Source organism: Scheffersomyces xylosifermentans (assembly GCF_036884685.1).
Source record: "Scheffersomyces xylosifermentans strain CBS 12540 chromosome Unknown RJT20scaffold_1, whole genome shotgun sequence".
NCBI classification, from domain to species: Eukaryota; Fungi; Ascomycota; class Pichiomycetes; order Serinales; family Debaryomycetaceae; genus Scheffersomyces; species Scheffersomyces xylosifermentans.
Window position 1 is genome coordinate 2,007,714 of NW_027042939.1, and position 27,607 is coordinate 2,035,320.

At 39.3% G+C, this 27,607-nt stretch overlaps 9 protein-coding genes across 9 annotated transcripts; 7 read left to right on the forward strand and 2 right to left on the reverse strand. All coding sequences in view use genetic code 12, as the record gives it.

The window, feature by feature from the left end:
* Positions 1–458: 458 nt before the first annotated feature.
* On the reverse strand, positions 459–4,137 carry USO6 (Uso6p). The gene is made up of 2 exons (XM_064916255.1): positions 1,882–4,137; positions 459–1,113 (listed from the first exon to the last, which is right to left on the reverse strand). The coding sequence occupies exons 1-2, from the start codon at positions 4,009–4,011 to the stop codon at positions 499–501; spliced, it is 2,745 nt and encodes a 914-aa protein (XP_064777313.1). The 5' UTR covers positions 4,012–4,137; the 3' UTR covers positions 459–498.
* A 1,206-nt stretch (positions 4,138–5,343) lies between these two features.
* Positions 5,344–7,562, forward strand: RJT20DRAFT_14712 (choline/ethanolamine kinase). Its single transcript, XM_064918906.1, has one exon. The coding sequence runs from the start codon at positions 5,626–5,628 to the stop codon at positions 7,294–7,296; it is 1,671 nt and encodes a 556-aa protein (XP_064777314.1). The 5' UTR covers positions 5,344–5,625; the 3' UTR covers positions 7,297–7,562.
* Positions 7,563–8,290: 728 nt separating this feature from the next.
* RJT20DRAFT_14705 (uncharacterized protein) lies at positions 8,291–8,776 on the reverse strand. The gene has a single exon (XM_064918900.1). It carries the CDS (start codon positions 8,677–8,679, stop codon positions 8,395–8,397), a length of 285 nt encoding a protein of 94 aa, XP_064777315.1. The 5' UTR covers positions 8,680–8,776; the 3' UTR covers positions 8,291–8,394.
* Positions 8,777–11,207: 2,431 nt separating this feature from the next.
* On the forward strand, positions 11,208–13,122 carry RJT20DRAFT_138336 (choline/ethanolamine kinase; the record flags this gene model as incomplete). Its single annotated transcript, XM_064918591.1, has 3 exons — positions 11,208–11,709; positions 11,743–12,106; positions 12,147–13,122. Exons 1-3 carry the CDS (start codon positions 11,436–11,438, stop codon positions 13,120–13,122), a joined length of 1,614 nt encoding a protein of 537 aa, XP_064777316.1. The 5' UTR covers positions 11,208–11,435.
* A 266-nt stretch (positions 13,123–13,388) lies between these two features.
* Positions 13,389–15,271, forward strand: PEX7 (Pex7p). The gene has a single exon (XM_064918918.1). It carries the CDS (start codon positions 13,654–13,656, stop codon positions 14,779–14,781), a length of 1,128 nt encoding a protein of 375 aa, XP_064777317.1. The 5' UTR covers positions 13,389–13,653; the 3' UTR covers positions 14,782–15,271.
* RJT20DRAFT_14756 (uncharacterized protein) lies at positions 15,271–18,565 on the forward strand. Its single transcript, XM_064918921.1, has one exon. The coding sequence runs from the start codon at positions 15,761–15,763 to the stop codon at positions 18,296–18,298; it is 2,538 nt and encodes an 845-aa protein (XP_064777318.1). The 5' UTR covers positions 15,271–15,760; the 3' UTR covers positions 18,299–18,565.
* Positions 18,566–19,271: 706 nt separating this feature from the next.
* RJT20DRAFT_124472 (uncharacterized protein) lies at positions 19,272–20,574 on the forward strand. Its single transcript, XM_064916256.1, has one exon. The coding sequence runs from the start codon at positions 19,327–19,329 to the stop codon at positions 20,377–20,379; it is 1,053 nt and encodes a 350-aa protein (XP_064777319.1). The 5' UTR covers positions 19,272–19,326; the 3' UTR covers positions 20,380–20,574.
* Positions 20,575–21,122: 548 nt separating this feature from the next.
* On the forward strand, positions 21,123–23,722 carry HGT5 (Hgt5p). The gene has a single exon (XM_064918927.1). It carries the CDS (start codon positions 21,224–21,226, stop codon positions 23,234–23,236), a length of 2,013 nt encoding a protein of 670 aa, XP_064777320.1. The 5' UTR covers positions 21,123–21,223; the 3' UTR covers positions 23,237–23,722.
* A 1,624-nt stretch (positions 23,723–25,346) lies between these two features.
* Positions 25,347–27,525, forward strand: RJT20DRAFT_124477 (uncharacterized protein). Its single transcript, XM_064916257.1, has one exon. The coding sequence runs from the start codon at positions 25,588–25,590 to the stop codon at positions 27,298–27,300; it is 1,713 nt and encodes a 570-aa protein (XP_064777321.1). The 5' UTR covers positions 25,347–25,587; the 3' UTR covers positions 27,301–27,525.
* The last annotated feature ends 82 nt before the right edge of the window (positions 27,526–27,607 follow it).

Below are 27,607 nucleotides of genomic sequence, written 5' to 3' on the forward strand. Positions count from 1 at the left end.
TAGACACTATGATATTGAAACTGGGAAGATCACGGCAAATGGGATCTAAATCGCTCACCATTATGTTTGAGGCGCCTACTGATGGTTGCAGGGGTCTTTAGAGTTGGGGGTCCTCCGGTAGCTACTTGACTTTTATTCTCTATTCTCGTAGGTGAATGTACCACGTAGAAGCTGCTAACTCGAAATTTTTATCAAGCCACACAAATAATATTGCTATCGCAATATAATAAATGCTCTTTGTAGCTATTATCTAGTATCTCTCGAAAACCGTAAAGTACTACAGGGGTACATGGTCACTGGTCAAGGCAGTGATCGATGATGAGCCTTGGGTTATACTACCCTGTCCGTCTCCACATTTTGCAAGTCTAAATATTTTTGTCACTACTTCGTTACTTTATATCTCACCACAGGTATTCAAACCTTAACATTGTTTGGCGTAAATAAATAGTTTGGGGATTGTCATTCATTACTTTTGTCTATAGAAATTTTGTAGGTATTCTAATCGATGGAAAGCGTAGGGGATGGTGTATTCAAGTCTCGGCCATCATCGATGAGTCTACGGGCTTTAATCCTTTCTGATTTCATCTCGGCACTTTTCTTCTCCAAATCTATCTTCAAATCTTCAATGGCTCTCTTCAAAACAGCTTCTTTTAGTAATGATTTTTCCAATTCTTCAGCTTGCAGTTCCGCTAATTGCTTGCTAGCCGAGTCATCTGACTCGTGCTTCGTAAGTTCTTCGCTCAATTCATCTATCTTCTTCTGCATTTGAGCAATAATACTTTTGTTAGACTCACGTATTTCACCCTCCAATTCAAGAACGGCTCCGACTTTTGTTTGTATGGTATTCAAATCGGAAGCACCCTTATCTTGTAAATGTGTCTTTTCACCGGAGATAGAAGCCAAGTTTTGTGATAATTCATTCTTTTCTTTAAGCAACTTTGCATTCAAGGATGCTTGATCTTCAGCGGCTTCACTTTGAGTCTTTCTAATTTTCTCAACCTCTTCGGTCAATTCCCTGACTTGTGCTTCCAAATCCTTTGTTTTCTCTTGGAATACGTCTCGCTCCTTTTCAACAGAAGCTACAGTGTTACCTAACAAAGTAATCTCTTCTTCTTTTGCTGCGATTTCTTTCTCCCTCTTCTCTGACTCCTCTTTCTCAGTAGAAGCTACCTTGTCATTCAAAGCGTTAATTTCCTCTTGCTTTTCTCCAATTTCCTTCTCCTTTCTCTCTAATTCTTCAGATTGAATTTTTAATTTCTGAACGTAATCCTTAGTTTCTTCAACTAATTGCGAAATCTCTTCTTCTTTTGCGGCGATTTCTTTCTCCCTCTTCTCTGACTCCTCTTTCTCAGTAGAAGCTACCTTGTCATTCAAAGCGTTAATTTCCTCTTGCTTTTCTCCAATTTCCTTCTCCTTTCTCTCTAATTCTTCAGATTGAATTTTTAATTTCTGAACGTAATCCTTAGTTTCTTCAACTAATTGCGAAATCTCTTCTTCTTTTGCGGCGATTTCTTTCTCCCTCTTCTCTGACTCCTCTTTCTCAGTAGAAGCTACCTTGTCATTCAAAGCGTTAATTTCCTCTTGCTTTTCTTCAATTTCCTTCTCCTTTCTCTCTAATTCTTCAGATTGAATTTTTAATTTCTGAACGTAATGCTTAGTTCCTTCAACTAATTGCGAAATCTCTTCTTCTTTTGCGGCGATTTCTTTCTCCCTCTTCTCTGACTCCTCTTTCTCAGTAGAAGCTACCTTGTCATTCAAAGCGTTAATTTCCTCTTGCTTTTCTCCAATTTCCTTCTCCTTTCTCTCTAATTCTTCAGATTGAATTTTTAATTTCTGAACGTAATCCTTAGTTTCTTCAACTAATTGCGAAATCTCTTCTTCTTTTGCGGCGATTTCTTTCTCCCTCTTCTCTGACTCCTCTTTCTCAGTAGAAGCTACCTTGTCATTCAAAGCGTTAATTTCCTCTTGCTTTTCTCCAATTTCCTTCTCCTTTCTCTCTAATTCTTCAGATTGAATTTTTAATTTCTGAACGTAATCCTTAGTTTCTTCAACTAATTGCGAAATCTCTTCTTCTTTTGCGGCGATTTCTTTCTCCCTCTTCTCTGACTCCTCTTTCTCAGTAGAAGCTACCTTGTCATTCAAAGCGTTAATTTCCTCTTGCTTTTCTTCAATTTCCTTCTCCTTTCTCTCTAATTCTTCAGATTGAATTTTTAATTTCTGAACGTAATGCTTAGTTCCTTCAACTAATTGCGAAATTTCTCCAGGCTCGCTGATTTCAAAGCTGTCGATATCTTCAGATTCTTCCAATTGTTTCAAAAACACGGCAATTTGCTCTTTCGTATGATTAATTGCTTCGGTCTTCTCCTCCAATTTGGAATAATGGCTCTTGTCGCTTGCAGCTTGTTCGGATTTTTCTTTGATGTCAGACTCTAACTTGTTCACTTCGAATTGTAGCTTTTCAATTTCAGCACGTTTTGATTCAATTTCTTTCTCAGATATCGAAAGCTTTCCTTCCAAATCAGAAATTTTGTTATTATTGAACTCGACCTCGCTGATTTTTGATTTTATCTCTTGAATTTCAGCATCTTTTGCTTGAATCTTCTCATCTGCCTCTGAGAGTTTGGCTTTCAAGGTTCTAATTGTCTCGCTATTAGCCTCTGCCTTGCTTACTATAGCTTGAATGTCCTCAAATTCGGCGTGCTTTGTTTTGATTGTTTCTTCAGCCTCAGAGAGTTTAGCTTCCAAAGTTTTAATAGTCTCACTATTGGACTCTGCCTTGCTGACTTCAGACTGTAACTGTTCAATCTCGGCAGATTTTGCTTTAATTGTTTCTTCGGCCACAGAGAGTTTAGCTTCCAAGGTATTAATAGTTTCACTATTGGACTCTGCCTTGCTCACTTCGGATTGCAATTCTTCAATTTGAACGGAGTTTGCTTTGATGGTTTCTTCAGCCTCAGAGAGTTTAGCTTCCAAAGTTTTAATTGTCTCACTATTCGACTCTGCCTTATTCACTTCGGATTGCAATTCTTCAATTTGAACGGCGTTTGCTTTGATTGTTTCCTTGGCTTCGGATAGCTGACTTTCAATATCGGCAATAGTGGATTCAGACTGAACGAATTTTGATTGTAATTCTTCGATTTCGGCATCTTTTGATTTGATCGTTTCCGCAGTCTTCTCTTCCAAATCTTTCAAGGAGTCGAGTTTTGTTTGGTGATCCTTGCTGAGTTCCTCAAAATCCTTTGTCAACTTCTCAAATGTTAACTTCTGTTCAGTAATGTCTTTCTCGAAGCCTCCATTGAGTTCGTTCAAACGCTTGATCTCTGAGTATTTCTCAGACAACTCATTGTCTCTTTCCTCAATTTCTCCTTGCAAGTTCTCTTGAATTGCTTGAAGCTCGATCAATTCATCTTTCAACTTGGAGAAGTCTTGGTCTCTGCTTTCAGTATCTTCTCTGTAAGTTTTCTCTAAGTCTCGATGGATTTTATTGGTAGAATCGACCTGGGTGTTCAAGTCTTCAATCGTACGTTGCAACCCTAAGATTTCCAAGTCCTTAGCAGAGATCCATTCTTCCACTTGTCTATTCAATTTAAAATCATAGTCGCGTTGGAGTTTGTCTCTTTCTGCTTGATCTTGGTCCACCCGCTTTTGCAATTCGTCGATTTGGACTAGGAAAGAAGAAACTTTTTCCTTTAACAGAGTAACTTCCTTCAGTAATTCAGCCTTGGAAGTCGAAAGTTCTTCATTCAAAGCTTTAAGTTTGCTGATAGCCAGCTTAGCTGATAAAATCTCGTCATTGAATTTCTTTTCATGGCTTGATTTGTATTTTTGTGATTCGTCTCTTGATTTGGAGAGGTCTTCTTCTTTGACCATTAAAGTCTCAGTCAACTCAGCAATTTTTTCACTGAGCTCAATTGACAACGACTCGTTCTCGGCAGATTTGGACTGGTAGAGCTGATAAGTCAATGCAGTAGCCAAACATCCTGCTGCAGCTAGATAATCCGAGAATCCCATGATAATTGTTGATTTTAAGGGACCTCAAGAAAGAAATTGTAACCAATAAAGTTATCAACTTCTTTTCTAGAGAGATGTTGCACGACACACCACTGACAAGAACTCTTCTTCTATGATTTGTCTCCGTCACACAGTCAACCAGCTGGTGATTTGTGCATCTTCTCTTCAATATTTTCAATTTCGCCGTAAGCAATCGGTTGGGTGGTAGCGCTGTGATGCAGGAGATCAATTAGACGAATAAACAATGAGTACTATGGATAGACGATGGGGCTTAATAACAAAGGGAAAGCATAGACGAGGGACAATATGACACGCTTAATAATAGAGGTAGGGTATTTTTGTATTTACGATAGCTTTTATCAAAACTTCCAGATGTGCACAGATGTTGAAAGAATTGAATTGTTGGAAAAACTCTGTCAAAATGAAATTTATTTGTATGTGAGAATACTATACCAAACTAATGCCAGTGTTATCCAACTCATGGATCACATCTGAGTTATCTATTTAATGCATCTGAAGTGCTTGGGCGCAAATTAATATGAGTTCAGAAGCGATTTTCAATCTCTCTGCCATTTTTCCTGTTCAATATGGCGCCATGGGTATAAGAGATAGTGATATTTCTTGGAGCTCAACAGCTGTCTTGACTTTTGTCAACATCTGCTTGTAAGTTTCCAAGTATTCTTCATATACATACCAGTAACCACACATATAGAACCAGGAAGTTCCAAATTTCCTTGGACTTGTCGTCTAATATCAAATCTTTTCGTTCTCTTATGCCTGTGGTAGAAAGTATTATTGCACCCAATGAAAAATTTTTTTGCAGCTTCCAAATGGTGCATATTCCCAGCCTGCACCAAAAAGACGATCGTATACAATAGAAAGGTTGCAAGAGCTAGCGAAAACATAAGATAGACCCAGGTCTCGTAACCCCTTTCTACCGTGGAATGAATCAAGTGGTACGTCTTGTGGTACGTATTGTAGCATCGTTTGGAGCACCGCTTTGTAGCATCTTTCGATTCTTTATAAGTCACCACTATGGGCTCGCTCATAACCGCATGTTCGTCCCTGCTCCCCAACGTTGCATTTTTACCACATGCTTCATATCTTCCACATCCACCACCAATGACACCCAGTCCCCAACCAATAACTGCAAAAGTGATCAAAAGTGATCTCGCATCGACCTACGCTCGCCCGCCCATCACCCTGTCAAACCGTCCCCGGTTCTGTCCTTATTCTCAGTACGCACACTCCCGATGATCTCCATAGTCACAAGACTGTAGACTGTAGACTGTAGCCTATAACTGTCTGACCTACTGTACAATACAAGAAAGATGCGAGCACACAGTGACAACTTCGTAAAATTTCACTCCGATAAAAACCTGATAGTGGGAAAAAGACAAACTTTAATTGTTGTTTTCCAAAATTGTTGGAGGTATATTTTCGAGTCAAGCAAAAACCACACAGTAGTGTTGTGAGAGTGTTTATTATACGATAATATTGAGTATAGGACTTCTCAGCTATTATCATATCTGCGTTGTTTGTTGTTTAGGTAATTTCTATTCTTATCTTTTGTTTGCGTCACAGCAATCTTGGTTTTTTTTTTAATCGTTCATCATGGATATTACCCCAGCTAACATCCTGGCGCTGCCTCGTTCAAGATCGAGATCTAGAACAAGGAACTCTACCGCCAACTCAAGATCTACCAGCTCCACCAGAAGACCGTCTATTGGAAAAAGATCGCTCTCTTCATCATCATTAACCAAATTAGTCGTTACTCCCACCACAATCGACCATGACAAATCAATACCAACGGTTCACGCTACCTTAGACAACACCTTACCACTCGACTTCTTCAAGCAGGATCTTTTATCCTTGATTAAGACGTTGCGTATCAGCAAATGGCACAAGCGCCAGTTAACAGTAGCCAACTTGATTGTCAACAGAATCTCTGGTGCACTTACCAATTCTATCTACAAAATAGAGTACTACGACGCACAACAGAACTTACAACTTCCAGCATTACTATTGAGAGTGTACGGTAGAAACGTCGATTCTCTTATCGACAGAGAACTGGAGTTGGCTACTTTGATTAAGTTATCGCACAAGAGAATCGGCCCTAGACTTCTTGGTATCTTCACAAACGGTCGTTTTGAGCAGTTTTTAGATGGCTTCATCACTTTGAACAAGGCCCAAATCCGTGACGAAGTTATTTCACAGATGCTTGGAAGAAGAATGAAAGATTTGCATTATAAAATCGAATTAGATGAGGAAGACTCTACCGCTGAGTTACCTACCGCATGGCGTTTAATCTTCAAATGGTTGAAGATCTTTGAGGCCGAATATCTTCCTGGCTACATTCAAAACAACTTTGATCCAAAGGATGTTTTCTTTGTTGAGTTTTCCCGCTTTAAAGAGATAGTACTAAGCTACAAGGAGTTTTTGTTTGATAAATACGATAAGGATCTGTTCTCTTCCAACTACAAGTTTTGCCATAATGACACTCAGTATGGTAACTTGTTGTTGCATGAGTCTTTCAATCCAGAAGATATAATTGTAGACACGCCGGTTCCTTCTACTCCTACAGATGAATCTATTCCAATAATCAAATCCACTTCCAATAAAAAGGATAGTAATTTAGTTGTCATTGACTTTGAGTACTCCGGTTCAAATTTCCCTGCATTTGATTTAGTAAACCACTTCTCGGAGTGGATGGCTGATTATCATGATCCTGAGAAATCATATTACATTCACGAGGACCAGTATCCATCTCAGTTAGAACAGTTGAACTTGATCAAATCTTACATTGAATACGATTTTCAATACCCGCTGTCTGGCTTGAAGTTAGCGAATGCGCCAGAGCTTCTCTCAAGTGAAACAACGGATGCCAGTGCATTGGTCCAGTTTGAAATAAAGAAAATGTATAACGAATGTGTATATTGGAGATCTACAGTGCAGATTTTCTGGTGTCTTTGGGGATTAATTCAAAATGGTCCGTTAAAACCATCTTCCCCTGGTTCCCCTAACCCTAATGGAACTGCAGAAGCTGGTATTGACAGTACTTACAATATTATTACCGGAATGGATAACTTGAACTTGGATGAAGTCATTGTTGAGGAAGCCATCTCGTCCAGCGACGATGATTTCGATTACTTAAAGTATTCTCAGCAGAAGATCGCTATTATTATAGGTGACTTCATCAAGTTTGGGTTGATCAAGAAGGATGAGGTTGATGAAAAGTACTGGCCAATCATTAAATATTTGGACACGACCTTATTGGAGCTCTAAATGAGTCATTTATTATGTTGACAGCTTTCATTGAACAAGGTGTTGAATAAACTGTGGGTTTTAGTGTCTACTCACTGTGAGTATTGAATCTACTCTCTGTGAGTATTGAACCTACTCTCTGTGAGTACCTTTTTTTGTAAACTTCATTTAAACTTCCATAGAAACGTGTACATAGTCTAATATAGTCATGGTATCCTAATCTTAATACTACTAATCATTACCACTCCCCCTCGTGTCAAATAGCTTCTATTCTACGCCCAGTATAGTCTGCAAAAAGTGTCTCTCTCCACGACCTGCACACATTCTCTTGATTGGTAAGTCAAAAACTTGCCAATTGAATTTCTTCAGCCATTTGATGGATTTCCCCATATTTTTCAGTGGCCTTTTTGTTCAGTGAACTTAAGTTTTGCAATTGTATTCTGATATATATATATAGTAACTTGGTAACAACTGCCGTTCTAGCTTGGAAGCTTTTGTTTACTTTTTAGTTTAGCATATAAATTACACATAATACTGTAGATCGCCAAAGTCATGCTTCTGTTCAGAACTAGAGGTTACAACGGCTATGGTGTACAGTACTCTCCGTACTTCGATAATAAGATAGCAGTGGCCACGGCAGCAAATTATGGATTGGTAGGAAACGGTCGGTTGTTTGTTTTAAATATAGAACCCAATGGTAATATTGTGGAGCAAGTGTCATGGGAAACTCAAGACGGTCTTTTCGATCTTGCTTGGAGTGAAATCCACGAAAACCAGGTTACAGCAGCCAGTAGTGATGGCTCGATTAAGTTGTTTGATTTGACGGTCGGACAATCCCCACTGAGCATTCAGTTCATTGCTTTGAAAGGGCCATCAGGAAAGAACCAATGTAGGTATTTCTATTTACTGTAATAAACGCTAAGATTATGAATCCAAAAGTATACATTCGGGCGGTTAGTAACGATTTGTTCTGTTTGCAACCACATTTTTGATGTTCAACATCTCAGTGTCCCGTCTTTCGGCGAACTTTTTTAAATATTTACTGAAACTTCACTAGTCTTCAATTGTGAAATGTTTTTGAAGTAAGAAAAGGTATATAAGTATCTGAAACGTATGTAGTCAACCGTAACATCTCTTTGTGGTTGTCTCTGGAGATAACTCTGCAGAGGTAGTAATATCCTCTTCCAGGGCACTGAGTTCATCATAGAAGGATTTTAGTTGTTCATTTACAGGAAATTCAAAACTGGTGATTTCTGTGTCATTTTCAGACAAGACAGTAATAGTTAAAGAAGTAAAGTCATCGTTAGGTGCCCACTGCTCGTAAAAAAGCAGTGCATTGTTGGTCTCATACCAGTGGTTGTAAATAGTTAGATTTGATTCGCAAATAAAGTTACTGATACTCATTATGATAATGCTGCGGTACGGGTCGTCTGCGTTGGAAATTTGTGACTACTTGTTATTCTTTGAAATGGGCCTCTGAATAATAGTGAAAAAATGTCACCAAAAAAATTTTCTTTTCTCACTGGTGGAGTTTACCAATTTATATGTTCGTAGGGGGTGCAGAGATGGAGTGTGTTGCATGTCGCAGCGAGCATGCAATCATACTGTAGTGGTTACGATGCGGTACCGGTATTCTACGACAGTGCTGCGGTACGGGTAAACTTCTTCTACAGGATGGAGCGAAATCGCATTAACCCATCGGGATGCAAATGAGTTAACCTTGAAGTAAATTTTCGAAAGTTCGGGGTGAGAACCTTCAAGGCAGAGTTGGAGTTCCCGTTCTAACAAGTTGAGCTTGTCTTGATACAATTTGTCCCTTAACTCAGCAAATGATTTTAGATCCGATTGGCTCAGAAATGAGGCCATTTTTTGGAGACTCAAACGCATTTTATACATGAATATGACCTCCTCTTCTCTATAGAAACTTGGCACTTCTTAGAAGGAGTTACCACTATACTATAGGAATGTAACTATTTATAGATCCAATTGCGACATGCATTTTCTCACCTCTTGGAACCGGCTATATTGATTTATTTTGGAGTTCTGCATTAAAGATAAACATCGCTATGACTGCGCGAAGCTGACTTGATGAATCACTACTACAGTCAAACCATTTATATTCTAGTTTGGTAACAAATTCAACAGAGGCAATATGCAAGTGCAACACAACACAACTCAACTCAACTCAACTCAACTTAACAAATATGAAAAATGATAAGCATGATTTTATACAATGTCATTTTAGTCAAAGGTACAGTCTGTGCGTACACGAACCGCATACGATCAGAACGCACAGGTCACAGTACTTGTGGTAGTGCTTTTATTGTAGAAATAATATCGCGTAAAGTCAAGAGGCCTAGTCTAGGAACCCCAAAAGTGAATGCACACCTACCATACTGTAAGAGTGACAGTTATTTATGGTGAGGCCTGTGTCAGTCGGAGAGACAGAGGAAAATGGAAATAATTGCCACATTTTACGGAGTGTCCTTTATCGAAAGAAATGTTGGACATCCATTGGGGTTATTGTTATCCCAATAAGATTGACTCAACCGAGCTTCACCGAGTTATACTGCAACGGAAGCTACGTTTCATTGTACTTCACCTTTAAAATGTGTACTGTATCATTTATCGGTGAGTATGAATAAATGTCATATTTTCCGTTCCAAAATTAGGTTCTGAGAATTGTATTTTTTTATCATAGCAAAGTAAATAGAACAGCCATGCATATTCAAATATTTTATTATTATATAATGAAATATTTCCTGACTTTGGTTTTGTTGTTTAGTTGGTACAAATTATAATTGGTACCGGTATTATAGTACAGTGTTATTCAGATTAATGTCGCACCTCCCCAATCCAAATGTCTTGGGTCATTTCCTTAATAGCTTCTATTTACCACTTAAGATATCAACCAATAATCCAAACAATATCCTCTGGTGTATACTTTTAGAGTCTTTAAGTGATGAAAGTAATATCACGGCTGCGTGTTAAAAATGTACTCGCATCCCGTTGAATATGTCTTTAAATGAATACTAAGTTGTCAAATTAGAGAGCTTAAATACTTCTCCACGTTAACTAAATGAAGTTACAATTCCAATCAAAATGATGTCTTCAATTAGTATTGGATAATAGTGCGTTTTGGATATATAAATATCGCTCTACGCTTTTCTTATTGGTTGTCTCTTGAGAGTAATCAGTTCTTCCCTTTGATTAAATTCAGAGGGACTTTTTTGCTAGCAAAAAAGTCGTAGTTATAAATCGTAAAAACGGATTACCTCAGGAAGACAACCAAGGTTATTACAAGGAGCAGGATCCCGAAGAAGCCTTCTCCCACATTTTGAGAGTGTTATGTGCTTCCTCAAAGGTGAAGATTCATTCAAATCCTCGTTAAAGACTGAGCAGAGATGTTTGAATGTGCTTACAAAAGAAGCCATTATAAATTTGTAGATATGACAAATAACCATTGCTCAATTATAAATCTTGTCTGTAGCTTTTTTTTGGAAAGACTCACGTCATCAAATACTAGGGAGTGTCTCATAATTGCGGGAGAATTTGGTGCATTTTAATACTTTCTTTCTGCCAAACTTCAGCTTAGCACAAGCTATTACAATCTACTACCCTACGACTTTTAAATGACCCCCAACAGGTGCTTGTTTACACCAAGCACTGGACATTATATAATTTATAGGAAGACATTCATTTAGTTTAGTTTGTTAATATACAAGATCATTCGAAGAATTGTTTTTACTTCCCCCTTCGATAAATATTTCATCTGCTAGTTTCATTATAACATACTACTGGGTGTCTTTATTACTTCTAAAAAATGCCATCTATTTAAGAGAGGTGCGACATTCATCTGAATAATACTGTACAAGAAAGATGCGTGTGTGCGACAACTTCGTAAAATTTCACTCCGATAAAAACCTGATAGTGGGAAAAAGACAAACTTTAATTGTTGTTTGTCCAAAATTGTTGGAGGTATATTTTCGAGTCAAGCAAAAACCACACAGTAGTGTTGTGAGAGTGTTTATTATACGATAATATTAAGTATAGGACTTCTCAGCTATTATCATATCAGCGTTGTTTGTTGTTTAGGTAATTTCTATTCTTATCTTTTGTTTGTGTCACAGCAATCTTGGTTTTTTTTTTAATCGTTCATCATGGATATTACCCCAGCTAACATCCTGGCGCTGCCTCGTTCAAGATCGAGATCTAGAACAAGGAACTCTACCGCCAACTCAAGATCTACCAGCTCCACCAGAAGACCGTCTATTGGAAAAAGATCGCTCTCTTCATCATCATTAACCAAATTAGTCGTTACTCCCACCACAATCGACCATGACAAATCAATACCAACGGTTCACGCTACCTTAGACAACACCTTACCACTCGACTTCTTTAAGCAGGATCTTTTATCCTTGATTAAGACGTTGCGTATCAGCAAATAGCACAAGCGCCAGTTAACAGTAGCCAACTTGATTGTCAACAGAATCTCTGGTGCACTTACCAATTCTATCTACAAAATAGAGTACTACGACGCACAACAGAACTTACAACTTCCAGCATTACTATTGAGAGTGTACGGTAGAAACGTCGATTCTCTTATCGACAGAGAACTGGAGTTGGCTACTTTGATTAAGTTATCGCACAAGAGAATCGGCCCTAGACTTCTTGGTATCTTCACAAACAGTCGTTTTGAGCAGTTTTTAGATGGCTTCATCACTTTGAACAAGGCCCAAATCCGTGACGAAGTTATTTCACAGATGCTTGTAAGAAGAATGAAAGATTTGCATTATAAAATCGAATTAGATGAGGAAGACTCTACCGCTGAGTTACCTACCGCATGGCGTTTAATCTTCAAATGGTTGAAGATCTTTGAGGCCGAATATCTTCGAGGCCGAATATCTTCCTGGCTACATTCAAAACAACTTTGATCCAAAGGATGTTTTCTTTGTTGAGTTTTCCCGCTTTAAAGAGATAGTACTAAGCTACAAGGAGTTTTTGTTTGATAAATACGATAAGGATCTGTTCTCTTCCAACTACAAGTTTTGCCATAATGACACTCAGTATGGTAACTTGTTGTTGCATGAGTCTTTCAATCCAGAAGATATAATTGTAGACACGCCGGTTCCTTCTACTCCTACAGATGAATCTATTCCAATAATCAAATCCACTTCCAATAAAAAGGATAGTAATTTAGTTGTCATTGACTTTGAGTACTCCGGTTCAAATTTCCCTGCATTTGATTTAGTAAACCACTTCTCGGAGTGGATGGCTGATTATCATGATCCTGAGAAATCATATTACATTCACGAGGACCAGTATCCATCTCAGTTAGAACAGTTGAACTTGATCAAATCTTACATTGAATACGATTTTCAATACCCGCTGTCTGGCTTGAAGTTAGCGAATGCGCCAGAGCTTCTCTCAAGTGAAACAACGGATGCCAGTGCATTGGTCCAGTTTGAAATAAAGAAAATGTATAACGAATGTGTATATTGGAGATCTACAGTGCAGATTTTCTGGTGTCTTTGGGGATTAATTCAAAATGGTCCGTTAAAACCATCTTCCCCTGGTTCCCCTAACCCTAATGGAACTGCAGAAGCTGGTATTGACAGTACTTACAATATTATTACCGGAATGGATAACTTGAACTTGGATGAAGTCATTGTTGAGGAAGCCATCTCGTCCAGCGACGATGATTTCGATTACTTAAAGTATTCTCAGCAGAAGATCGCTATTATTATAGGTGACTTCATCAAGTTTGGGTTGATCAAGAAGGATGAGGTTGATGAAAAGTACTGGCCAATCATTAAATATTTGGACACGACCTTATTGGAGCTCTAAATGAGTCATTTATTATGTTGACAGCTTTCATTGAACAAGGTGTTGAATAAACTGTGGGTTTTAGTGTCTACTCACTGTGAGTATTGAATCTACTCTCTGTGAGTATTGAACCTACTCTCTGTGAGTACCTTTTTTTGTAAACTTCATTTAAACTTCCATAGAAACGTGTACATAGTCTAATATAGTCATGGTATCCTAATCTTAATACTACTAATCATTACCACTCCCCCTCGTGTCAAATAGCTTCTATTCTACGCCCAGTATAGTCTGCAAAAAGTGTCTCTCTCCACGACCTGCACACATTCTCTTGATTGGTAAGTCAAAAACTTGCCAATTGAATTTCTTCAGCCATTTGATGGATTTCCCCATATTTTTCAGTGGCCTTTTTGTTCAGTGAACTTAAGTTTTGCAATTGTATTCTGATATATATATATAGTAACTTGGTAACAACTGCCGTTCTAGCTTGGAAGCTTTTGTTTACTTTTTAGTTTAGCATATAAATTACACATAATACTGTAGATCGCCAAAGTCATGCTTCTGTTCAGAACTAGAGGTTACAACGGCTATGGTGTACAGTACTCTCCGTACTTCGATAATAAGATAGCAGTGGCCACGGCAGCAAATTATGGATTGGTAGGAAACGGTCGGTTGTTTGTTTTAAATATAGAACCCAATGGTAATATTGTGGAGCAAGTGTCATGGGAAACTCAAGACGGTCTTTTCGATCTTGCTTGGAGTGAAATCCACGAAAACCAGGTTACAGCAGCCAGTGGTGATGGCTCGATTAAGTTGTTTGATTTGACGGTCGGACAATTCCCGGTCATGAACTGGAAGGAACATACGAGAGAGGTATTCTCTGTCAACTGGAATTTGGTTGATAAATCCAACTTCATTTCGGCCAGTTGGGACGGTACCATGAAATTGTGGTCGCCACAACGCCCAGAATCCCTTTTGACATTGAACCCTGAACAAGATTTTACTACAAAAACGTCACCAGTGCAGCTGACAGCAAAACCACCATTATCACATCAACAGCAGCACCAACAACTGCAGCATATAAACACAGCAAATTGTATCTACAACGCTACATTTTCACCACATTCACCTTCTACAGTTATCAGTGTAAACGGCTCTTCGCATGTGCAAATATGGGACATAAGAGCTCCACATCCATTGCAGATCGACTATGTAGCGCACGGTGGCCTCGAGGCACTTTCTTGTGATTGGAACAAGTACAAATCGACTATCGTGGCTTCTGCAGGTACAGATAAGTCTGTCAGAATATGGGACTTGAGAATGATAACAAAAATAGATCAACCGTTAGCACACAGTCCAATGCCTGCGTACCACATCCGTGGGCCTACTCCATTAAACGAGTTGCTTGGACACCAGTTTGCAGTTAGAAAAGTTCAATGGTCTCCGCACGACCCACAAGAGTTAATCAGTACATCGTACGATATGAGCGTCAGGGTATGGAGAGACGAGTCTAACGAAAGGGCTCGGTTCTTGAATTCCCAGAACGGTGGTTGCAAAGCAGTAATGGGGGGACACAAAGAGTTTGTTATTGGGTGCGACTATAGTTTGTGGGGAGAGCCTGGCTGGGCAGCCTCTACGGGATGGGACGAAATGGTCTATGTTTGGGATAGTAAAAGGTTGTAAGGGAGGGCGTATGGTTACGTATGTCAATTTGTTAAAAATATCTCTCTCATAGGCACATTTACCCAAGAAAGTAATATACGTGGAGTTCGGTTCAATGCCTGGGCTCACGTCTTTTCTGGTTTCTGTTGCTAAGACCCGAATTGGGCTACCTCAGCCGATGTTAACTACAAAATTTGCGACATCGACTAAGCCGCTGGCTGTCCTGCCGTCCTATTGAAAACCACCTTCTTCGCTCCCCTCCTTATTTATTACAATTACATAGAACAATCGAGAGAACAACCATGTAGTCAATGTACATCTTCGGTCGCCAGGATCATGTATTTCCAGATCAACGCTTTTAACATCAGGGTTTCGTCGTTAGGTCAGATTGACTTTCCGCATCAGTACATTGCTGCTTCATTAGGAAATTCAATTACAGGTGCACATTAAAGACACACTAAAGATTCCTAAATCACTCCACCAAATTAGGAACCTGCACACGCGGGCATGTTGATAATTGCCTCTTTAGGCAAGTAATATGCAAGGAATTTAATGCGTAGACAGATTGATTTCCTAATTGATACAAATTCCATTGCCTTAACTATACTAATTGTAAATAAACAACATAAACTAAGTCTAGTCGTTAGCGTAGTCACTTAATGCATGCCATTTAGCACAGAAACAAAATTTCCTGATTCGTAAATTAGTTTCAACGGAAGAATTGCTGCAATAACTTACGGCGAATATATATTGCTTCATCATCCTGGTGGCTATTGAGATCGAAGGATGAGATTTTATTCTTTCAAATCATCATAGGAAAAGCAGCTACAATTGATTTGTAGAGCTGAACTCCCAAAAAAAAAAAACTATCTACTCATTAGTATCATATCCATTGCACAGTATACCCGTTTAATTCTAAGTTCTATTTCATTTTTTCATCAGTTTTTTCATTGCATTTATACCATAAAATTCTTCCATACCCATAAACTCACATCTGATAATGAATAACGTTTCCATCCTTAATTTCGAGTACATTTTCCTCATCGACCCAAAGGTTACAAACCCAAACGTCACCACATACTATGAATCCAACAACGGATTGTGGAATGACTATATGGGCGAACAAGGCACCACTTATAGAATGATTGACAACTTGTACCCAATTCACCAAGTTGCCAATAAAATTAACTTAGTCGAAGGACAAACTACTAAGAATAACCATGTCACTATCATCGAGCCCCAGGTTAACAACCAATTAATGACGGTTTCTATCCACGGTACGCAAGATTTCATCCGCCAAACCAGAACAGAGATTTTACAAAGCTATAACCAAATCAATCATAAGACGGTTCAACTTACTCAGAGAGAGTTCTTGGCCATTGAAGAAAAATTCACAGCTCAATTGTTTAAGTTGTGCTCTCAATACAAAGTTGAAATTGTTATTAATGATAGTAAGATTAATCCTGAAGCTTCGGTTTTACCTGCTGCCCCTGGCTACTACATCCATATTTTAGGTAGTCAAGACAATATTACCATCACTGAGTCTTCAATCAGAATCCTCATCGATAATATCTTGAACAACTACTTCTTAGATTCGATTAATGTCCCATTGTCGATGATTCCTTTGATAGGAGGAGTGCAATTGTTCAACTTCAACCAAATCGCAAAGCAAAGCAACAGTAACATATACATTCCAGATTTGTTACCAAGCCTATTCAACTCCAAAGTCGTTAGAAACACCCAAGATTTGAAATTGTGGATTACTGCAAAGACCATTCCAGAGATCTTATTGACAAAGAATATAGTAAATAAGATCATTGAAGAAAGATTAACTGGAGATCTCATTGTTAAAGAAGTTGATCTTAACAAGGTCAAGATTGATTTGATGTCCTTGTACAACCAATCGGATATCCTCAATATTATGTTCAGATTTGGTGTTTTCATCCAAATGCCAAGTTTAGGTGAAAAGGATAACTTCAAGATCTTGGTTCAAGGAAACTCTTTAGATGCTGTCAAGGAGGCTATCTTAGAGATTAATTTGATTAGTTCAAATTACTATAGCGTTCATATGAACAGCTCTCTGAACCAATTCAATGAATATGCATTAATTCAATTGATTGAAATGAAGAAGACTTGTGTGATTAATTCGAACAGATTCGGCTTGGAAATCAACGGAAATTCTGAGGAGACTAAGCAATTGTTAAACAGATTGTCTACTTCTCCACTTGATTTCTCTACCTTAAAATTACGTTTGGAATTACACAACAGCCAAAGAGACTTTATCAGTGGAAAGAAGAACGGAAAGTTAATCAAAATTTTGAACCAGTTAAACCAATTGCCTATGATTAAGTTCAGACCTTTCAATGAATACAACTTCTTTATTGACTTTGAGATTTATGAAGGAACTAACTTGTCTGTATTATTGAGAGGCCTTGACTTGATTGAATTAGAATTGCCTTCGGAGTTGAGATTTAATATCCCCGAGGTGTTCCACAAGTCGATTATTGGAAATGGTGGATCCATTATTCAATCAATTATGAAGAAGTACAATGTCTTCATTAAATTTTCAAGTACTGTGGCCAATTCATCGTCCAAAGATATTTACTCCTTTAAGAGATATGACAACGTTTTGATCAAGTGCCCTCGTAAGAATAGCAAGAATATTAACTTGGTCAAGTACGAAATCGATCAATTAGTCTATCAATGTTGTTTGAATAACAACCCTCCAAAGACCGCTAATACAACTACTACAGTTTACCATACTCTCAAGTTTCAATTGCTTAAGAGCCATTACCTTCTCCTCGTTAACAACAACATGTTGAAGAAAATCAACAGCTTGGAAAGTGAACATAACACTTTTATTAACTTCCCTGCCACTATCGAAGAATTTGTGGGTAATGACATGATTGTTGAAATAAAGGGATCAGAAGCCAAGACCAACCAATGCTTTAAGCAATTACAAGCCATCTTGCCAAAGAATTATGAATTTATTCTTCCTTTGAGCATCGGCAAATTCGAGGAAGCTTTTACTGATGCCAACAAGCAAGACTTCTACAACAATGTGGTAATTCCCTTCAAGATTTTGCTTGGTATCGAGATTTCTGCCAATGCGACCCCAATTACCAACCATAGCTCTAATCATGAGTATCACCAAATAATCCTCAGTTACTTCAACGAAGAAAACTTGAAAGTAGCTGTCGATTCTTTGACTATTTACTTGAGACAGAATGGTTTCTTGATCTTGGACAAGAAGCCCTTTGATTTCAATCCGTTGATTGAAACTGCCAAGCCTAACGAAATGGCTTTGAGATCCATCACCAACCACTCATCTGCAGCTGCTTTCGAAGGAAAGCCCGCTCACAAAAAGCAGAGATCTCCCATGAAACAAAACAAGGCTGGTTATAATCAAGTTTTGCAGCCAGTGCCAATGGGAACAAGAATGGCAGACCCCAATATGATTTACGCCGATTTGCAACAATACCATATGCCTAACATGAACAACATGCACAGCAGTCCTTTTGTACATTACTTAGCATAACTTGATTTCAATCTATAGAATACTATATACTCGATATGACCAAACATTATTGTAAAATCTTAGCATATGGTACTTTTTGTTACTAAGCACTAAACCTAAACTATTGTCTCCCTCCCTAAGTAATAATCGAAGACCTGCAAGTAACGCAATGGTATTCTTCCATTTGCACACTCCAGAATACGGTTATCCTCGACACACTCAAATCCAACAATAACTGTCGAGAACGGACTAATTTCCAGATTCTGCAAGGTTCGGAAAAAGCGGGATTTCTCGATCTTGATGAGATCGTTGAGTCGATTGTAGAAAAGAACAATAGATGTAAAACCAGCAACTACCGCTGATGGAAATTACCAACTGCAAACGCTAACGTATTTGGGCTTATTATTACGAGGGCTTCTCCCAGATCCTACCACCATAGCCGTGCCACCTAGCCTCCAACATTTCACTCACGGCCCATACCTTCTCAAAGCATAATCTAGATTGGGTGCTAAACGATAATAATAATTAATCCTCGAACAGCGGCCCATAGAGGAATATGCACCTGGTTTTAAGGCAGAAAGGCCAACATTTTTTTCGCTACAAGCGTCTTACGACTCAACGTTATGCGAACCCGCCCACCACCGAGACGGAGGCTACCACGCCATATAATATGATGCACACAGTAAGAAGAACCGCTTTCCTCCTCGGCACCTCCACAATCGTAGCCCCACCAGCATGCATACTCTTCGGTAACCAAGCCGCTAGACCATGGTTTGGTGCTCCAGTGTGTCAGTAGCACTGAACTGGTGGCTTAATAACTAATTCCCGAAGTGGATAGATGGGCAATTATGCCGGACTCCAAGACAAAAGTTTACGGAAGCCGATTTCTGTTGCTATGGGATACGCTGGAGTAGAGTACAGAGCAGGTTGGGGGAAGCAGATCCTGGAGAATTTTGTAAATTAATTTATATCGATGTTAGACACTTAAAGCCTATTGTAGTTCCTCTAAGTTTGGATTGCTAAAATTAATAACGGTAACTTAGTACATCATGCCTTCTAGATTGGTGAAATTCGGATTGCCAGATGCTTCCGCATGGCACTTACCTACCCTCGATACTCCGGTTCCTCCAAGTCCGTTCGAGAATGAATGGCTCACCAAGATCTTCAACGCATCCATGAACGTCACTACTCCTTTGACCATTGCCATTGTGTACTTTTCCTCCGTTCATTTCATTAACCCTATTGTCAAGAACAGGCAGTTAGCTAAGTACCGTCAGAAAAACCCAAATGAAAAATCTGACGAAGAGCCTAAGAGATTGGCAGCTGCTCCATATGCTATTGCCAGAAGCCCTTTGTTTAAGGTCTTCGTATTATTGCACAACATCTTCTTGTGTGTGTACTCCGTATGGACTTTCTACGGTATGACCTCTTCCATCTTCAACACCATGGACCTCTTCAAGGGAGACATTTTACCATCATTGTACCCTACTTTGTACGCAGAAAATTACACCTTCAAGAACTTTGAATTATTCTTCCAGTCCATCTGTGACTCCAAACAGGGTATTTTCAGTAGAATCCTTACAAGCGAAGGCCACCACAATCTTGAGATCTTCGGATGGTGGTTCTACATCTCCAAGTTCTACGAAGTTATTGACACAATCGTCATTTTATTGAAAGGTAGACCATCTTCCTTATTGCAGAGTTACCATCATGCTGGTGCCATGATGTGCATGTGGGCTGGTATCAGATTCCAGTCTCCACCAATTTGGATTTTCGTTGTCTTCAACTCTTTCATTCACTCTTTGATGTACTTTTACTTCTCGTTGAGTTGTTTGCACATCAGAGTCCCAACTTTATTCAAGAGAGCTCTCACCTCTTTGCAGATCACCCAATTTGTGGTTGGAGGAAGTATTGCTATTTTGCATTCATTCATCTGGATCATCGACACTTCTGAAATAGTCAGCGGTGACAACATGAAATTGATCAGTTGTATCAGCACCCCAGACCAAGCATTACCAATCTTAATCAATGTTGCTTACTTGACCCCATTAACTGCCTTGTTCGCAGCTTTCTATATCGAGAGCTACCTCAAGCGTAAGTGAGCGGACAAGAGACAGGATAGTAAAAATAGGATAGTAACGGGAACTATCCAGCACACTATTTAGAAAGTCATTTACAAGATGACTTTGATACATTTGTAAGTTTAGTTTAACCTATTTTTGTATAAATTATATGAATTTCTTCAAAAATATAATTCCTATGTAAGGACAAATATATATATGAACATTAAGTAACCATAAAATTGCACTGCACTGATGTGCATGTTTCTGCCGTACACACTTACTACTACTACATACTAGGAGCTTTTCTATGTTTAAGTTAATGCCAAAATGTTCCAACGAGAGGCTTAATAAAAAAATACACTAGTTGAAAATTTCGCAACCAGATCATTTTTCCAACCATACCTACTCCTCCAATGAGACAGTTACCCCACTCCAACGAGAATTCAGACATCCAGACACATAGTCTACATAAAGAAATTGCTTGAAAAATCTTTCTATACTGTAGTAATTGACGTATACTTGAGTGTAGTCTATGTACTTCAGTACTCCAGTACTTCATTTTAGCATTCCACAGCATTGTATGGTACCAGATAGTTGAGTCACGTTGAGTCAAGTCGAGTTAACTTTCCACTTCCTTACGCTTCCGTTCCTGGCTCTCTCTCGCATTACGTCATAGTCGCGTAGAGTAAACGACTCACGTGACTCGTCTCCTCAACCACATAGATATAGAGTTTAGGCGATATATGTTAAATAGAAGGATTAGATTATTGTTCATTATGTGATTCATTGATTGTCAGTTGGAAGTATTTATCAGTATCCCTTTAAGTTTAAAACTGTTGGTTAATTTTTGCATTAAAACAAAAGCTTTGCAGTCCCATGAAATATGTCTCATACCTCGCTATTTGATCCCTTTGGAGATCCGCAGCAAGAGGAAGAAACCCTTTTCAGCCTTGATGATGAAGAAAATGACATCAACTTGGATGAACAAGCTAGAAACGGCTCAAATAGAGGTTCTGCCGATTTACAGAGTAGACACTCGGGCAATACCACATTCTCAAATACTTCAAACGTCCCAACCATAGTCATACATGATGCTTCCGCCTCAACCAGCAAACCTTACGACGAATTCGAAGATGATTTGGACCTAGACAACGATGATGGTCCCATAAGGTTCAATATACCTAAAACCGCGGGCAGCTCGTCCCGCTCGTCATCAGAGAGTGGAGATTCGTTTACCGATGCATTGGGTAACCATTACGATCACATAGATTTTGACTCCAAAGCATACACGTCTAAGCTTAAGTTTAAGGGGACAAGACTAGTATATTTCACATCGGCATTTGTATCGTTATTCGTATCTCTTTTTGGGTATGAACAGGGTGTATGCTCGGGAATATTAACATTTGTTACATTCCTCAAATATTTTGACCATCCAACGGCATCAGAAATTGGGTTTGTGATATCCATTTTGGAGATTGGAGCTATGATATCGTCACTTTTGGTTGCTAAAATTCTGGATAAATGGGGAAGAAAGCGCACCATATTGATGGGAACACTTATATTTATGGTTGGAGGCACTTTACAAACTTTTTCAGTGAACCTCTACATTTTTGCAGTTGGAAGGGTATTTTCGGGGATTGGGGTTGGTATTTTATCAACGATGGTCCCTTCTTATCAATGTGAGATCAGTCCAAGTGAAGAGAGAGGTAAATTGGTTTGTGGAGAATTTACAGGTAACATCGCCGGATATGCTCTCAGTGTATGGGCAGACTATTTCTGCTATTTCATTCAAAACATAGGTGACGCTCGGGAGAATCCTCATTCATTCTTTGCCAATTTGTCATGGCGTTTGCCTTTGTTTCTACAAGTGGTTATAGCACTTGTGCTCTTTGTAGGAGGATTCTTCATTGTAGAGTCACCTCGTTGGTTATTAGATGTTGACAGAGATCAACAAGGATTCCACGTGTTGGCATTACTTTATGATTCTTATCCTGACGATAGCAAACCACGAGAGGAATTCTTTATGATTAAAAATTCCATTCTACAAGAAAGAGAAACAACACCGAAGAGTGAACGTTCTTGGAGGCATATGTTTAAGAACTACATGACAAGAGTGTTGATTGCATGTTCAGCACTTGCCTTTGCACAATTCAATGGTATTAATATCATTTCCTATTATGCCCCAATGGTTTTTGAGCAAGCAGGATTTAATAATTCCAATGCATTACTCATGACAGGAATCAATGCTATTGTATATTTATTCAGTACTATACCACCATGGTTTTTGGTGGATAGATGGGGGCGTAAACCGATCTTGATCAGTGGTGGCTTATCTATGGGAATCTGCCTTTCCCTAATTGCGGTGATGATGTTCTTGGATAAATCATTTACACTGTCTATGGTCGCTATGCTTGTCATTATTTATAATGCATCCTTTGGATACAGCTGGGGTCCTATAGGATTTCTTATCCCACCTGAAGTCTATCCACTAGCTGTACGTTCGAAGGGTGTGTCATTGTCTACAGCAACCAATTGGTTTGCTAATTTTGTAGTGGGTCAATTGACCCCCATTTTACAAGAGGCAATTGGCTGGAAGATGTATATTTTCCCGGCAGTCAGTTGTGCTCTCTCCATTATTGTGGTTATCTTATTCTATCCAGAGACGAAGGGGGTAGAATTGGAGGACATGGACTCCGTTTTTGAGAAATTCTACGACTACAAATCACCTTTACGAAAGCTTAGTAGGAAACGCCACAACAAGAACGCACAACAATATGAGAGAATCGAAAATGAGATACGGCAGGATGTCCGTAGTTATGATGTTGAATTGGATGACTTGGATGACTTGAATTACGAAACAACGCAACAATCTAGCCAAAAGCGGACTTTATTGTAGAGTTGATTATATATATATAATAGAATACACAGTAGGCATAGTTTTAACCCATCTTATGTCGTTCAGCCAAGGTTAAATCCCTTCTCCGAGAAAAGGAAACTTCTGCTCCATTTCTTAAATATTACTAGCAAATAAGCTTCTACGGAGTACAACAATCGGTCCTCCTCTAATTATAGCACACGGTTCCATTTTTTGGGGCCATGGAACCTTGCGGCAAAAGATGGAACTTCAAAACTCTATGCGAAAAAGATAGCAGATGTTACTATCCACATCACGGATATGCGATCGGAGGTGGTTCCCCTGCCAAACCAAATGGAATCTCGCGGAGTCTACGGAGTATTTCCATGTAGTTTCATGTACAGTATAGTCTGAGCTCAAACCCATCATAACTGAATCTTACTCAATGTCGCGCCCATTGATCAATTGATTTACTACAGAAGGGTCATTTTTGGTTGACATGGGAGTCTCAATATTATGGATATGAAGTGGCCTTTTTCTTGAGAAATGTGCGACATTCATCTGAATAAGACTGTATACACTTACGGCTTCTAAGGGACGTTGGAATAGACAAGCCCTAGTACGAGTGCCAGGGATCAAACGCTTTCTTCGGCCCACTGAGTGGCCGCTTGATGCCGCTTGGAGCCGCTTGGCATCCACGACAATATTCTGGTTTACGTAAGGCAAATCCCGCTCATAGCTCGATTAGGAAAGTCGATACAAATTCGAGCTCTGATGTCGCAAGAGATAGGCAATTGTCGTACGCATTTGAGGAAGAGAAGTAGTAGCCGATGTGGGTCGTGATGAGGTTGTCACCTGCGATGAAGACCCAAGTGTTAGTTACCAGGAGGTCATCGGGACCCACATAATTAAACACCATGATGTGACATAAATGGACATATGTCACATCGTTCATCGTTCTCAATATAAGTCAGTGGACATTGTTAGAAAATTAGCCTCAAACAGCGTTCTGGAATGTTCCTATCCCCGTACCTGTCGGTGAGGACCATGTCAATTTTACCGTCGTGCTGTATCTGCAGCAAACACATTTTGTGTACCCTGGAGAGGGATTTTCTCTATTGTCAACTCCATGAAGGCAGCATGGCAGTCGAATCAGCTTACTTCCAGCAATTGTCTCCAATTAAACGAATATGTCAACGAGCACCGCACATATCCAACCGCCCTCCAACGCTCGTATTGCCATAGCACCGACTAGGGCATTTCTGTGTTGCCCGAGCATTTCTGTAGGGGTTTGACGGGAAATTGCACCAAGCCAAAAAAACTGCAAATCTTTTTACTTGGCCCAAAAAAAAGAATAAACGGTAGCGTGCATAAAAAATACATACACAAAACATTGTGAAATTCTGTTTAGATGGAAGATGTGCAACAGGAACTATCCAACAGGGGGAATGAAATTGTGGGAATGGAGTGAGATTGGGCAAATAGACGACAGACGAACAGCTCTAACCCAAATCACAACCACCACCATGGGTCATTGCAACATGCAAAAACCTAATTTCATCGTCCTGCGGACCTTATCTTTGCTGTGCTGTGGGAGAACCAAGGTTAAGAGCAATGCTCTGGGGCAATAATAGCTGTTTGACGACACGACATCCGGTGCGATATTCACAAGTCCGGCCCAGATTGTAACGTGCCCGCCGAAAAAAAACCTATTGTGGTGTTCTCATTGGCCATCATCTGCCGGACTCACGATAGGCCCCAAATGTCTCTCGTATGAACTGACCCTAAAAGTGCAGTACCGTTACATCACCCAGGCCTGGATTCTCATCGTCTCTGTGCTTCCGTAGAGATATTTTCTGACTGATAAACATTTTGGTAGGTTACCTTTGCTGTGAGGACAATTATTATGTCATGACCCGATGGCCTCCTCTTCCCTCCCACTGCTGGATTTGTCCTGCTGCAGCTTCATGTATCAGGAAATTATGCTTGCCGCTAAGGAGTGTGCTTCGATTGCCAACCAAAAAAGGAATGATTCTCAGATTACAGTTGGGGTCACATTTTAGCGCCTGGTTTCGTGCACCAAATTTCTATACTGTAGACAGCGGTATTATTATATATATATATAGAATTTAGTTTCCACTAAGTGACTAGTTGACTAATTGTAGAGCCATTCGTTGTTACTATAGTTGACGTTTTTCTAGCCTAATAGTAGGTGTTTCTTTTACTATTTGTTGTTTGTGTTTCGGCAGTCTACTCTCTAGTGAAGCCAGTAGCTCTATTCTTTTGTTGTATTCTCCTACTGCATTACGGTGCAATTATAGAGCCAATAGCCCATTTGCCGTTTGCCGCATGTGTCCATAGTGACCGTCTTATTATTATTCTCTTTAGACGCCATGGCCATAAATATCCAAAACCAGGCTTCGTATAATACCCCGATCCCCATCCCCATTGTGACGTCACGTATCACCACGGCAGAAAAGTCCAGAAAGACAACTCCTCCAGATATCTCCATCCGAGCTAAGAAACTGAAGAACCAACAGGTTCTCTTAAGGAACTCGATAACCATCAGCAGCATCAAGTCCACCCTTCATAACAAAAGAACAAACTATAGAAATGCAAAGCATTCACATGTACAGAAGGTAAGAACCACAAGTCATCATCCATTAAACTCCGATTTCCAGCATTTCTATGAAGAATACGAAGATTACGAAGACTTGGAAGATGCGGAGGATGATCACAGTCTTGAGGGTGACGCGGAAGAAGATGACGACATGGACTACTCCTACTGTGATGACTTTTCGATCAGTTCAGGCTCCAGTCTGTCAACTAACTGCACTACAAATGACGAGTATACCAGATCTTCATCATCTGCATCATCTGTAAGCTCACAGAAACACTCATATTCCTACTATTCATACAACAATGATTGTAGTAGCTTTTCATATGTATCGAGGAACTCGCGCTTTGGTTCCATAATTAACATCCCAAAGACCCTAGGAAGTTCTTTCACGTCTAACAACTCGTCATCAGCCGATTCGTCGTTTGACTCAATCGCTTTACCGTGCATCTCCATCAGCAACAATATCACTTTCTCACCACCATCGATAGTAGCTAGTCCTGCGACTTCCAGTTTGGTAGAGACGATGCAATCTGTGACAAAATCTGACAACTCCAAACCACTTTTATTACAGAGGTCTACTTCCACTGAATCACTTTATAATTTATTACGCAACCACGATGACTCTAGTGATAAGAGAAGTGAATCCTCTATTTCCAAGTTGACCACTTCATTTAGAAGTTGGAAAGATAGCTTGCAAAGAAACTTATCTACATATTCTCTTTTGTCCGAGTCTCCAAGAATGACTGATGATGTCTTACCCCCAATTGCTCCATCAAAGAGCCACTCTAGGAGGCATACCTTGAAGCACTTTCAGACCCCGGCAACATTAGATGATGTTTGGGAAGAAGAGGAGCCGGAAGACGAAGAAGATTCCGATCGTCACCAAGAATTGTGTACTTTTGACTCAGGCAGCTCAGAAATTGTAGATGAAGATGGATTCAAGACTCCGTCATGCAAATCATTCAAGAATCGTGATCATCGCATCAATTCGTCGTTTTTACGTCTCTATGCTTTTGATTACAATGCTAGAATGAACTCCAAGACTTTGCCCAATACCACCAATGTGACTGGCAATGCTAATCATCCAGAATTGTACAAGTTAATTTCTGAAAAGCCCCAATTGCTTGACTTCCATAACAGGTATAACGTGAGTCGCATCTCGAACTTATCTCGCGACAAGTTATGGAATAGTGTTATCTTACCACCTCGCAGTGACGATTCTCCGTCATTAAGCATTGACTGCAATGATTACATATATTTAGGAGAGAGTGATGAAGATATCCATTACTCCCTCATCCGTAAATCAGGAAACTATTTACCATGGGATTCTGCATCGGCCTCATTACGTCCTACCTTAAGACCTGCTGGCATTCTTAACCACGGTAAAACGAAAGTGAACGGAATGGCTCCAAATTCTGGATTTACAAAGAGTCAATTCACGGTTAAAGGATGGTGCAACCCTAGATGGGTTGACAGCAGTGTCTAAAAACCCCAAATGCTAATTAAAATACCCGTTAATTACTGGCTAATTATTCAAAAGGTTGATTATTTATAACTCGTTTTATCATACAGCATTATAGAAGAATATAAAAGGAGAGGTTTTAGAAGCGTGCCTTCTACTACCTTGGCCTGTTCATTATTTCAATTCGCTCCATTATTTATTTCATTTCTAACAGTCTACTTGGTTCTTCTATTGTATAGGTTTAGGTTTATATTTTTAAGTAAAATTGTTTACTCCGATCAAAAATGTAGCAATACAGTATCCTCGTCGTAATGACACTTTATACCATGGC